The following is a 12,608-nucleotide window of genomic DNA, read 5'->3' as shown; positions in this document are numbered from 1 at the left end:
GAGCCCTAATGCACTGTAGGGACTGTGTCTCTGGATAGCACCAGCGATAGAAAAATGCACGCGGTGGGAAGCTGGTACGAATCACCGATGGCCTCTGTTTGCCTTTGGGCCTTCACATAGCCAGCAAAGTGAAAATGAGGCTGCTGCCCCTTAAGGGTAGGATGAGATTATAGCGGTGGAGATACTGTGATGATACAGGGAATCTTGGTTTGCTGCTTCTACGTTGTGGTTGACGCTGTGGAAATCATTTTAATGTTTAGCATGGCATGCCTTTTTGCCAATGTAGCTGGAATCCAGTGTTACTGATACGGGAAACTGTCACCTCTCCCCAGACCAGGGGTGATAGTCATCACATTTCAGTGATCGGGTGGGAATTCTTGGGACAGTAGGTTGCCTGAAGACTGAGACGGTCCCAAGCATTTCTGCAGGGGCAGGTGTTTGAGGAGTGGAAAATTACTAAAGGCAGAACAAAAAAGCCAGACATCTTGTGGAGATGAGTCTTTCAAGAAATCTGTCAAAACAGGGAGAGGGTGATCATGCTGGAGGGGGGCAACAGCTGCAATTTGCATCTTTCGGCGCTGAAGGGAGAAGAGAATATATAAAGCCCCACAGCCATGATACTTCTGATGCAATTATTTTATTAATCTTTGTGACACTTGTAATGTCTCTCTTTTCAAATTCAAATTCTGCTGCTTTTATAACTACTCCTAAGTGTGCCTGTATGTTAAAAAAAAATTCCCTGTAGTTACTAGCCTGCTTGCATCCAGCTGAGCCCTGGAAACTGCAGAGAGCTGGCCTCTGAGATCTGAGAGCAGGGCTGAATTTCTGGAAATTCAGAATGTATAATTAGTGCGTTTCTGCATGCTTCAGTGCATGATTCTCGAATGCACTTTGCTGTGTCCTCCTCCCCGGGTTCGGGTGAGTATTCAAACACTTCCCTTGCAGAGCTAAATTACAGGAACCGCCTCAAGGTCTGTTGAAGGTCAGAGCAGAGGAAGCTTTGCTCTGTCACTGCCCCAGTTGGGCAGTGACCGTCCTCTTCCAGCCGGGTGAATTTGGGTGGAGCCAGTGCCAAGGATGTGGTGGCATTTCAAATCTCTTGCAGCAGTTAGGTGTTAGATGCCAAAGATCAGTGCTGATCCACTTGAAGTCAGAGAAATAACCTGTGCTTGAAGTTTAACACATGCACAAAGATTTCCAGGATCTGGAATTAGTTTGTTTTTTCAAGGCCAGTTTGAAGACAGTAGCCAAATGCAGAAAAAATTACAGGCTGTACATCTGGCCTATAACAATTTCATTTCATTTTATTTCCCTTTATGTTATGTGCTTTTCTTCCAGTATCAAGTTAAACTATCTATGTTTTTATTTAATGTTTATTCTAGCACCAGTTAATAAACTTAAGTCAGCATTGGGGCCCAGTTGGGCTATATGTCTTTCCATCTATTCCAACACCCTACAGTTTGCTGCCTTCTATGACGCAGGATATTTATATTCCATCTTTTTTCCCAAAAGAGCAGCTTTCAAGGAGCATAGATTTTGGATGTATATATTTTTTACCTTAGCTGCTCATTAGATACGCAGCCCTTGGAGTTCCAGTTGTGCTGAGAAACATAAGCAAAGCTTTTGGCCCAGTGGGTGCTAAGCCCTGACATTTTGTAGCTTTGTACGCGTGGATGAGGACTAAGGCACGGTATCAATATAAAACTTAACTCATTAGGAGCAGTTTCTTCACGTGGCTTCTACTGGGGAGGAGAGTGCTTTGCTCAGGCTATTTTGCTTTCTTTGCTTTCTCTCTCCCTGGGAAAGGAGTCTGGGGTGGGCAACCCTATGAGGGTAGGGACAGCGTTTATGCCTGGCTCTTGTGGAAGTGACACAGGGTCTTCTGCTCCCTTTTACCATTAACCTGGCACACCTGGCTAAAGGCTAGGTGTATGCTGGCCTTAGTATTTTATAATAAAGCAAATATGATTCAGCACACTGCTAACGTCGTACTCAAAATGACTTGTCAGAGGTTCAAGAACAAGGAATAACCATGAAATCAGACAGGAATGAGGTTTCTCACAAAAATTATTTGCATTGTACATGAGTTAAGGTACTGAAGACCAGAAAGTTTCAAAAAAGGTGTTTTTTGCCCTGACACCCCGCTCTGTCATCCCAGTAGGCCACATTCACTGTTGGACATATAGCTCTGGTAAATTCAGTGGATGATGAACTGTGTCCACAGACTTCAGCCTGTGTTGCTTTACTTATAGAGAAATAATGGGTTTGGAAAGGGGTTTTATCAGTTATAATTTCTAAGGAAGAGCATTCACTGTAAGGAATACCAAGTCAATGTTTCCTCCGCAAGGACTTTCAGCTGTCACCCAGGGAATACAGTGAATGCAATGATGAGAATTAGATTAGAAAAAGATCAATAGGGCTGACAATAAATGAAAGTAACACAGACATTATTGAGCAGATTAGGAGAGAGAAATTAAAGTGGACAGTATAATCTGCAATGCCAGCTAGACATGCTAATGTTGGGCAAAGAGAGTTTTAGGGAGAAGACAGGAGTTAGAGAGTGCTTGAAAGAGTAGGCAGTATCAGTATGTCTGCGAGATGGAGAAAGCCCTATTGGTGGTGGAAAGCTCTCGTGGCCTACAGAAAGGTTGAAAAGGATGATAATGGTCAAGGAACACATGGATTTCAGTGACAAGCCACCAAGGGGTAGAGGTGGGGCAGGTCTACCTAGACTAAGAACATGTATTACAGGGGGAACTGAACCTCACCTGCAGCCCTCCACCACCAAGGTGTTGGTGGGATAACTTGCTTCCAGGCAAAAAATTGTCCTAACCTTCTCTAACTATAGGTTGGCTTACCTTGTGAAGGTTTATAGCCCTTCCAGAAGCCACTCTTGTGCTTAAACTTAATATTTGCCATTATAACTCCCTATATTTTGCTGTCTGTACAAATACCCAGCATTGATCAGGTCTGGCGAGCTTTTGGCGTGAGGGATATCTGGTGGCAGAGTACCACGGGCTGACTGCGCTCCGCATGAAAAGAAGTTTCCTTTTGTCAGTCTTGACTTTGTCTAGATCCCCTTACATGGCTTTGAAAAGTTCACCCCAAGGCAATATAATTGTGTTTGATCAAATGCAGACTATGAGTCAGTGATTGATATGAATAAAGAACTTGGAGCTTCTTGTCTTGGTTCCTTGTCTCCTTCCCTGTGGAATCAGAAATTACTTTTATAAATATCCCCATCCATCCATGCTTCTAGCTATCCATTTCAAGTATAAGTTCCAAGAAAAAAATAGGAACACTTTATAAGTGCAAATAAAAACACGTTAAAAGGACTGGGCTAAATTTTTTTTTTCTCCCTCATAAAGTACATGTGGATCCCATCCAAAAGAGTTACTGAGAGCCATGTAACTGGTAATTAATTCTGCTATAAATGTCAGAACACTTACTTTGCAGGTCTAAGCTGACCCACTAAAATTAGTCCCCTTTTAACAATTCTTTTCATAATTTGTTTTTCAGCAGAAACGGCAGCTTGACCTCCTGACAATAACCAGCCCTGGTAAGTGAGCTCCGCCGCACGGCTCTCTTCTCTTTTCTTAAAGAGATGGTTGTCTAAATGTGTTTTTTCCCTGTCTCTGACATGCAAAATGAAAAACACTGTTCCCCAGAAAATCTTTCACATAATAACAAGTGACAGCTATATTGTGCTTGGCAAAGCCCCGGGCAGTTATCCGTTCACAGAGCTGCCTCTTCAGACCTTTACTCTATGAATTTGAGTGCTGATATTTCTTTAAGCCTCCTGGGGTTACAGTTAGCGGTATGTCTGCAGGGCAGATGCCCTAGAATTCACAGTGTGTGTTCAAGTATCACAGAAATGTAAGTTTGACTCTCTTCGGTGGCAAGCCGAAACAGTTAAGGGAGCAAGGGAAGGGTGGCACTCAGCGCATGCGGTGGGAGTTGGGATGTACGGGTTGAGTTCTGGAGAACCTCAAAGAGAGTCAGAAAGAAATTAGGTGAAAGTAAAATGCTTTAAACAGTCTTCTTCGTAAAGGCTTTTGTTATTTGTCTATTGAGGAGATATAAACCAAAATGTGTTGCACCGAGTTTCTGGTCACCGGTTGTGAAAGCATTGGACTCTGGCACAGCGAGTTGCAAAGGTCTCAGTACTGCGACTGAAGTGCAGATTGTTTGAATGGTGCTTCTCTTTGATCTCCGTTCCGAAGGCTGGGTGGCTTTTAATTTATTGCTGTTTGGTTTCTGGCTCAGTTTCTTTTTATTTTTTTCATTCATTTCATTCATTCATTTCATACATTTCTTTTCACTTCTTTTCACTGTTGCAGAAATTGGTTGCTTACCAGCTTCAGATGTTCACTCTGCGGAATGGTGCTACCTTTTGGTTGACTTTTTCAGTTTTTCAGCTGTATGTACATATTAAGCTTTCAGTTTGGCTTTAACTGGGACTAATGAGTTCTGGCTTTAAGTGGGAATAATGTGTTAGCGAAATGAACAGGTGTTATGGGAAGTGAACAAAATGTGACACATATTTGCTTGGATAACAATTTTGCATCAATAATTGTTCTGACACTCTAAATGTAGATATCATCTGTGACATGGTTTCTCCTTCACTAACCTTGTTAGAATAATAAGAATTAAAATAAGGAGGAGGAACACTTTGTTGGGACAGATGTTTGAGGCTATTGGCAACTGCATCACATTTTTGCATGTTCACTTTTCATGCAGTTTGCAATTATGTTAATGTATGCTCAGGGCAGTTGCTGATAAAAGCAACAATACAGTGTGATACAACCATTGTCACTATTCTGACTATAACTTCAAGGGCAAACATGGCACATTTTTCTTTTTTTGTATCTTAAACTTTCCCTATTGTAGAGGAAAAAAGAAAAGGAAAGTATTTCTGAAGGGCTTAATCATAATAAACACTCAGATCTTGGATAAGGGTACCAAAGTCCACAGACTTCTTTTTTTAATAAGAGAAAAGGAGGGTTGGGAAACATAATAACTAAATACAAGACATTTCTGTAAAATGAATATATGATGCCTCCCTCATTGTAATTTCTCATGTGGTCGGTATTCACTGGAGCAATGAAAGGGTTGACGAAGTTGAGTTTGTGCATAGATGTGATCACAGGAAGTAGCTATTGCTTCAGATCTTTCAGTTTAATACAGCAATCTACTAAATGAACACAGCAATTAGTTGGATGGATCAAAATAGCCAAATACTGAAACAGCTTCCAATATCCGTGCAGGCACACATACTGCATTAAAAGGGGGGAAAAAAGCTTTCCATATCCTGCTTTTTTTCTGAAATATATTTTTCATGCTCTGATACTTAGCCAGAAATCTACAATAATTGGTTATGGAGGAAAAATTGTAAAATTTTTGCCAAGATGATATAATTGAGCGCCTACAGTTTTGTTCTCTGTAAAGGCATTTCCAAAGGAGCCTGACACTGAATGAGGCCGAACTTATTTAAGAGCCTAAAGCTGAGATTTTTGAAAGAGACTAACAGAGTTAGGCACATAATTCCTAGTAGGATTGGAAAATCTCAGCCTGTGGATTGAAAAGTCTAGTTTTGGTCATACAAATGCAAAAAAATCATAGCCTTGAGGCTTTTATCTGTCTTTGGAGAATGCAACCTTTTAATATTTCATTGTTTGAGATCTGTCTCTAAGATCTAACATCAACAGGCTGCTTTTACAAAGCTGTGATTTCGTTTATGACTGCTGATGTTAACCGTAATCGCAGTATTCCCTTAATTTCGTGATTCAAATTAGGAGCTGGGCTATGTGTTTGCAGCTGTAGATCCCTAGGGACGTGCTCGTGTGCTCCAAATCACCGTAGGCAGGTAACCTGCGTTTCTGATGAAGGTCAGTCAGCCTTATGGTATGAAAATCCTCCGTGCCTTATTTCTTAATTGTAAGAACAGACAGAACGACTTCAAAAGCAAAGGTGACTCTTGTGAAATGCACATCTGTCATGAGAGAGCATCGTCTTTCTTTTGTGAAATTTCCAAACCAAGAATTGTTTAGCCAAGAATTGTTTGGTGATCCCTTGCAGGTATTATGACAGTTCTTCTCCAGATGCTGCTAATGGGTAATTTTCCAAAAACTGATCAGCCAATTAAGGAGATTTATTGCAAGGTAAAATAATGCCATTAATGTCAATAAAAGGGGCATTGAGACACGAGTGACTAAACGTATGAATAAGAGTTTGTGAGATCCCAGGAATCTTAGCGCTCATGGCAGGCACGCCATTTCCAGGGGTCGTGGTTGTAACATGGTCCCCCAGAGCTTCAGTTGTGGATATTAAGCAGAGCTCATTCTTCCCAGCTTGGGTCCCCTCCGTCCCCGCACTGCGCTGAGCCCACGCTGCAATGGTGACCCACCACTGCCTCCTGCCTTGCTCCAGATGGCTTCTGAGCAAGGAGCAATGCGTGCTTGGGTGGGACAAGCAGGTGTGTTGAGATGTTAGTGCTCAGCCCTTGACCGCACAGGCTGGCGGTGGGAGTGGCAAGGAGCTCTTGTCCTGGGCATGGGGAAAAACTATGTGCGTCAGCTTCAGGTGATTTGACTTAAAAACACATTTGTATGTTAAACTGAACAGGTATGTATCCTTAACTTCTAACCTGGACTGAACTGAGGGCATTCTTGGGAGGAGGAAAAAATAAAATGGAGGCAAGGCAGAGGATGAGATGCAACGTGCCCAGCTGACCTGCTTCAGCGCTCCCGAGAAAGCCGCTACGGAAAGTTCCCCGGCGCATCGGAAACTGGAGGAAGCCTTTCCTTTGCTGCGGGTCTCCAGAAACTGCCAGACACAAATGATGCATAAGCTGGGAGCAAGCCAGACTCCCTCATGCTCAAATATATTCCTTTGAAGTAGCTGACACCCATGTAAAATGGGGAAGGGAGTTCACTGTTCTGCCATGCTGCCGAGTAGCTGGAGGAATGTTAAGTTAAATTTATCAATGCTCTTGCCGTACTCCTTTCTTCTTGCCCCTTGACATGTGAGTTGCAATTAGAGTCGAACGCGCCGCACGGTTCAGGGTGCCAGAGTCAGAGCTGATGTGCGCAGTGGGGTGGGGGAAAGATGTTAAAAATTCATTAGTAGCTGGCAGGGACGTGCTGGCAGGGAGTGGGACATAATGAGGTTTAGGTTTTGGTAATTTGAATTTTCTTTAAACTTAGTTTTACCTCTGAATTTGATCCAAAACGTTTCTGCCATGCTTCTTTTCGTAGTCTTGAGTTTCACGACCAAATCTTCAGGTGGTTTAATTTGGCTTTGCTGCATGCTGAGCATCTGTCCTTAATTTCCACATGATCATGTTCTAGTAACACTTTGGATATGTGCATGCAGTCACCTCCCATTTTGTGGTAACCACCCAATAGTTGCAAATAAGATATCCCTGATTCCATAGCTTTTCCACAGAGACAAAGCTTTTTGCATCTCCTGCATTAATGATGATAATACAGCTTTCCAGTTTCTCTTCTCTGTAAGGTAAGTTCGTCTCCCACTGAAGTATTTTTTAATTATTGATACCATAAATGGAAGTGTGTTGGAAACTATTGGCTTTGAAAATAGCTAACATGTGATATTATCCAAGAACCATCAGGAAAATTCTTTTGAAATTCTCTTTGATTCAGCCATCCTCAGGGCTTTATCCTTCCCTACCAGTCTCTCTACTGCCAATTTAAAATAACGTTCTCTTGAAATCAGTGCAATGTCAGGAGAAATTCATCAGCACCGTAGGTGCATGTTTCCCAGATGTATATAAACCTTCTACACTTGGCAGCAGTAAATTGATTGCATTTAAAAAACCTGGGGTAGTTGAATATTCTGTGGTGCCCGGCTTGGCTACAGCATGGAATATAAAGCATTTGGAGTTTCTTTCTGTTCCATCTTAGGAGAAATAAAGTAAGAGCTGACTCCGTAATTCCTTCCTCTTGATTTACTCAAATTTTGCTCTGACCACATTAAAGGCTTACATGCACTGATGGAGTAAGATATTCCAAATCTCTGCGGAGCGGCTTTGAGATTTGATCAGAAATGTTAATGTCTTTGTGTGTGTTTTCGCCCTACTATTCCAATTCTTACACTTTCAAACAGAGAAGAAAGCTTGATTTTAAAAGTATTTACCAGACTGATCTATGCGGTGAAATATTTTCCCCCCTTTAATATCTTCAGTGCTGCATGCTCTAAAAATGTCTCCATTTCATTAATTTGTGATACACTGCTACACTGAATTCTTTAAAGGTGGCTTTAGTTTCTGCCATACATATTTTACTGCTTTAAATTATAGATATAGGACTGTTGCCTAGTTAATTTCCTCTGGTTAGGAAAATATATTTCTACTCTCCTGGCATTGCATAAAGTGATATGTGGGATTTGCTGTATTTTTTAGCTGATTAAGTTTTGCATTTCTACATATTACTTCTTAGAAGACCTCCAGTAAAACTAGGTAAAGGAAGGAGAAAAAGTTTCACAGTCTATAAAAAGTTTCATTTAAGTATGATTTCCACCACTAAGCCCCTCTACAAGACTTTTCCATTACCTTCCTGGATAGTCTGGCTATCTACTTCTTTCTAATTGAAGCATGAAAATAATATGAACTCAAAGTCATGAAGCTATAAGACACGTATTAGTAAAAATGATACAGGGTAATAAAATGTGACAGAAAGTTGTTTGCTGTTAAAACTTGGTTACTATTTTTGATAGTCCTTATTAATTAATACTATATTGATTTTGGTCTAAGTATGTGTCAGGGGATACTCTCTGAGTTTTTAAACAGCCTAATGTAATTACTGTTTGTGTTTGTTAGTGAAGCTTCACACACTGTTTTTTTTTTGTTGTTTTTTTTTTTTGGAAAGAAGGTCGAGAAAAGAAATTACTTATCTTTCCAGTAACAATTTAAGTCTTTTAATGCTCAGTGAGGGATAGGAGTGAAACTACTTTTCATATCCCTAAGACACTAGGTATTAATTCACCCTTCTGCCCACAACAGTGTAAAATAATTTGAGGGGCAGTAACTCATTGCTCAGCAAGGCAATAGACCCCAAATGTTGTGTTTTAACCCACAAGTACCAGACTTTCTCTGTCTTACAGATAAAACATAAATGCTGAAGCCTCAGCTCAAAGCGAAGTTACGATGTTGTCAGTCTTAGCTGAACCCTAGAGCTGTAGGAAGAAGTTTGTTCTAGTCTTGAAACTTTAGCAAGATAATGTACTAACAGTGAATACAGAGAAAACGGACTTTTTTTTAGTGTCATTAGGTCCGAGGCTGTCCTGAGGCTAATTAAGAAGCTTGACGTATCCAGTTCCTCATCTTCACTGTATCGGTACAGCTGTAAGAATTGCCATTTGCTGTGATAAGGAGAAGTAATACTGTTGCTTATAATTACGTATTCATGCACATCAGTACCTGCCTAATTCTTGCGTTTGCCTCTCCCCTTGCTGGAGTAATGATTGCAGCGATGCTGCGTGTTTGCTGAACAGTGTTGCTGTTCCTGCCCTCTCCTCTGCGCAGGCAGACCTCCCTCGCCACTCGTCCGAGCAGAATAGGTCTGCCCAGATCCTCAGATCCCCATCTGCCTCCCAAAACACCACCTATATCCATCCCAAATACCACAGTTTTGGGGTCTACTGAAATGACACTTTTTTGATCCAGTAATGAAACCAGAGGTTTTTACATTTAGTTGCTAAACATTTACCTTCAGTAAGACTGTTTTATCTCCCACCTTTGCATTTTTAAAGAAATGACCTTTTTTTGGATACATGTAGAATAAGTGATATTTGCTAAGTCAAAATAAGACTGCAGAGAGGATATTCTAAAGGCTAATCCATTACTTTTGAAGAAAAATATCAAGCTTTTCCACAATACCTTATTATTATTCTGGGTCACCGTGATGTTTCCATGCACCTTGGCATGTCCCTTTAATTGGATCCGTACATAGGAAGGTCCAGCATAGTTGCATTGAAAGCTGACATTTCTAACTAACTGACCTTTTCAGGCCCAGTGATACTCCTATAATGATTATCCTCTAGCATTGTTTGGACACAATACCACATACTTCACAGCACATAAAGAATATGTTCTTTGAGAACTATTCAAAATGCCCAATCTCAAGTTAGCAAAATGAGAAAATTGGGTGCAAACATTCATCAGAGTGTTATTGTGCAGGTATCGATTTGAATGCCCTTTCATTTCTCTGGGAAAAAGTGTTGTATTATAGAGCTCTAAATTAACTTCTGTTCTGTTTTTTTTTCCCCAGTAAGTATAAAAAGGTCAAATTCATTCATAAGGCTGAATAGATTTGCAGGATATAAGCAATAAGATAGCAATCAACCTTCAAATAACCTTTAAAGAGACAGTATCTTTTCTTATGAACAGTAATTGATCTGCTCATTAAGTCACTCCATGCTCTTTGGGGCTCACCTAGGCAAAAATGTGTAAGACCCATGACAAAAGGATGTCAGCTGGAACAATACGGGAATAAATCCTCATGTGGAAATATAAATATTTTACATAGTTTGGGCATGTGCAGTTGATGAAAGGCTCGAAACTGTGATGTGAATTCCTTGACTTGACTGTCATAAGGATGGGTGAACAAGACACAAAAAAGAGCTGGAAGCGTGAATTTGGTATTAGTGAGGACAAATGATGACATGTTCATACTTGCCAGAAATCTGAACACCTCTTTAACTTCCCTTCTGAGTGTAGTGACCAATGTAGGGTAATGATCTTGCAATTTGCCTCTTGCTGGTGTACGTACAGGGGACCTTCCCCAAGTGATCCTGTTACACATCATTCCTGACTTGACAAAATGTATTTTGGTCTCGCTCTTGAGAGAAGTCAGCCTGGCGAGCGATGGCTTGCTTTGCACCTTGAGTGTTTTTTGGCTGGATGGGAAGGTTAATCATCCCTGCGTATGCAGAGAGAAACCCTGCGTCCAGCTCGTCGTACTGCTGATTCCTCGACTGCGGTCTGCTTTAACCTTCACGCCGTCCTGGGCTGCGTGTCATAGCAGCTCTGCTTGGGGAAGTGCGAGCGGTTCCAGGGGTGCTGGAAATGGTTTCAAGGAAGCAATATTTAGCCGGAGATTCCCTCAAAGAACTGGGATTGTCTATTTAAGATACCAATCGGAAGATTAGTGTTCTGTCCATGTCCATGTTTCATTTCTGCATGTAAATCCGTGTTACGTTTTTAGTATTATTTTTATGAATTGCACATACACTATGGACTATCTGTGCATAATTGATTACAAGGAGTTGTCTTGGTTTTTATCTTTGATCAGAATTTTCAGAAGCAGCAAGTATCCCAGGTGACGAGGCTTTTTATGCTGGAAATGTTTGCACATAATGCTTTCTATTCTACTTCACAATGTGCAGGGTGAGCTTCTGGTTTGTTTTGAGAGAGTGAAAATGAGCAATTTTGCGCACAGTTGTATTGCGCTCCTTCTCTTTTTGGGTAGGCTTGAGGAAAACTTAAAATAATTCCCACCACCACCACCACCTTTCTTGAGTATTAGATGTTTTTAGAGAGCATGGAAAGCTTCCTTTTTAAAGAAATTTTAATTAGTAAGGGCATTTGTATGGACACAGTCTCTTCACTTAAACAAACAAAAAAATTCCTAATTACCTACTGAGTGACCTGAACAAGACTTAATCGAAATAAGTGTATTTTAAATATCTGGAAGACAGCAAGGGATATATTGACGCTACGAAATGGAGAGCAGTGCAGAAATGCATGAGCTAGCAGCGACCTGGATAGCCAGGCTGCACAGCTCGCAGCGGACGCGCTGGCTTGGGGTCCCGCTGCCGACCTGCCAGGTGACCTGCGCGCACTGCCGGGGATGAGCAAGCCCTGATTCTTGCTGGATTTTACTAGCTTTAGTGTCCTGTCGTTCCAGTGCTGCTAAATTGCACCCGGACCCGAGCTTTCGCTTGTGGCTTTTTTTTTTTTTTTTTAACATGTCAGGGCGCTGGCAGTCGGTTATGCTACATTTCTGTGTTAGTAGCACCCGCGCGTCCCAGTCCGCAAGGACAGCGTCGTGCTAGGTGCTGCTCAAACACGTGCTAGGACACGGAGCTGCCCCTGAAGAGCTGATAACTTAAATGGACAAAGCAAGGGATGGTAAGCAGGAAACATGGAAAGAAAATAACAGAAGTAAAAGCCAATTTTAATAGAACTGTGTTTTATTTTGGAGAAGCCACCCATTACTGTCTTTATCCTGTTCTAGACTCCTGGGCCTCCTTGCTACCCCTTTCCCCCAGTCCCTGGTATAACAGAAAATGGCAAAACAGTGACGATTTCACAGGTAAGGGGTGCTGGAACTGCACAAGGAACTATTACTTAGCTCATTTCTTTCAAAGAGTTGCCAGTGGGCTCATTTTTTAGTATGCACAACATTTTCTGTTAAAGCAGTCAGCCAAGGTCACTGGGAAACCCACAAGAAAGGATAACCTAGAGCCTTTATGATTATTTTGAGCTTGTAACTTGAAGGCACAAAGGAATTTTTAGGGGAGATATGAATGGGGAAGGTGTGATGGGTTTCTGAATACAGGCTGAAAGTGCAGGATAACCCGTAGTGGAA

The 12,608-nt window shown here is 41.4% G+C and overlaps 1 protein-coding gene across 1 annotated transcript in view; it reads left to right on the top strand.

Moving 5' to 3' along the window:
- Positions 1–12,608, top strand: part of LOC106491608 (BEN domain-containing protein 5) — a 608,958-nt gene that overhangs the window by 505,662 nt on the left and 90,688 nt on the right. The window contains exon 6 of the mRNA XM_067301224.1: positions 3,520–3,559. Coding sequence (XP_067157325.1) covers positions 3,520–3,559 — 40 coding nt within the window. The remainder of the gene's footprint in view (positions 1–3,519; positions 3,560–12,608) is intronic.

The sequence above is a fragment of the Apteryx mantelli genome, chromosome 8, assembly GCF_036417845.1.
Source record: "Apteryx mantelli isolate bAptMan1 chromosome 8, bAptMan1.hap1, whole genome shotgun sequence".
NCBI classification, from domain to species: domain Eukaryota; kingdom Metazoa; phylum Chordata; class Aves; order Apterygiformes; family Apterygidae; genus Apteryx; species Apteryx mantelli.
The sequence above is the reverse complement of the archived record's forward strand: the minus strand, read 5'-3'. Positions and strand labels throughout refer to the sequence as shown.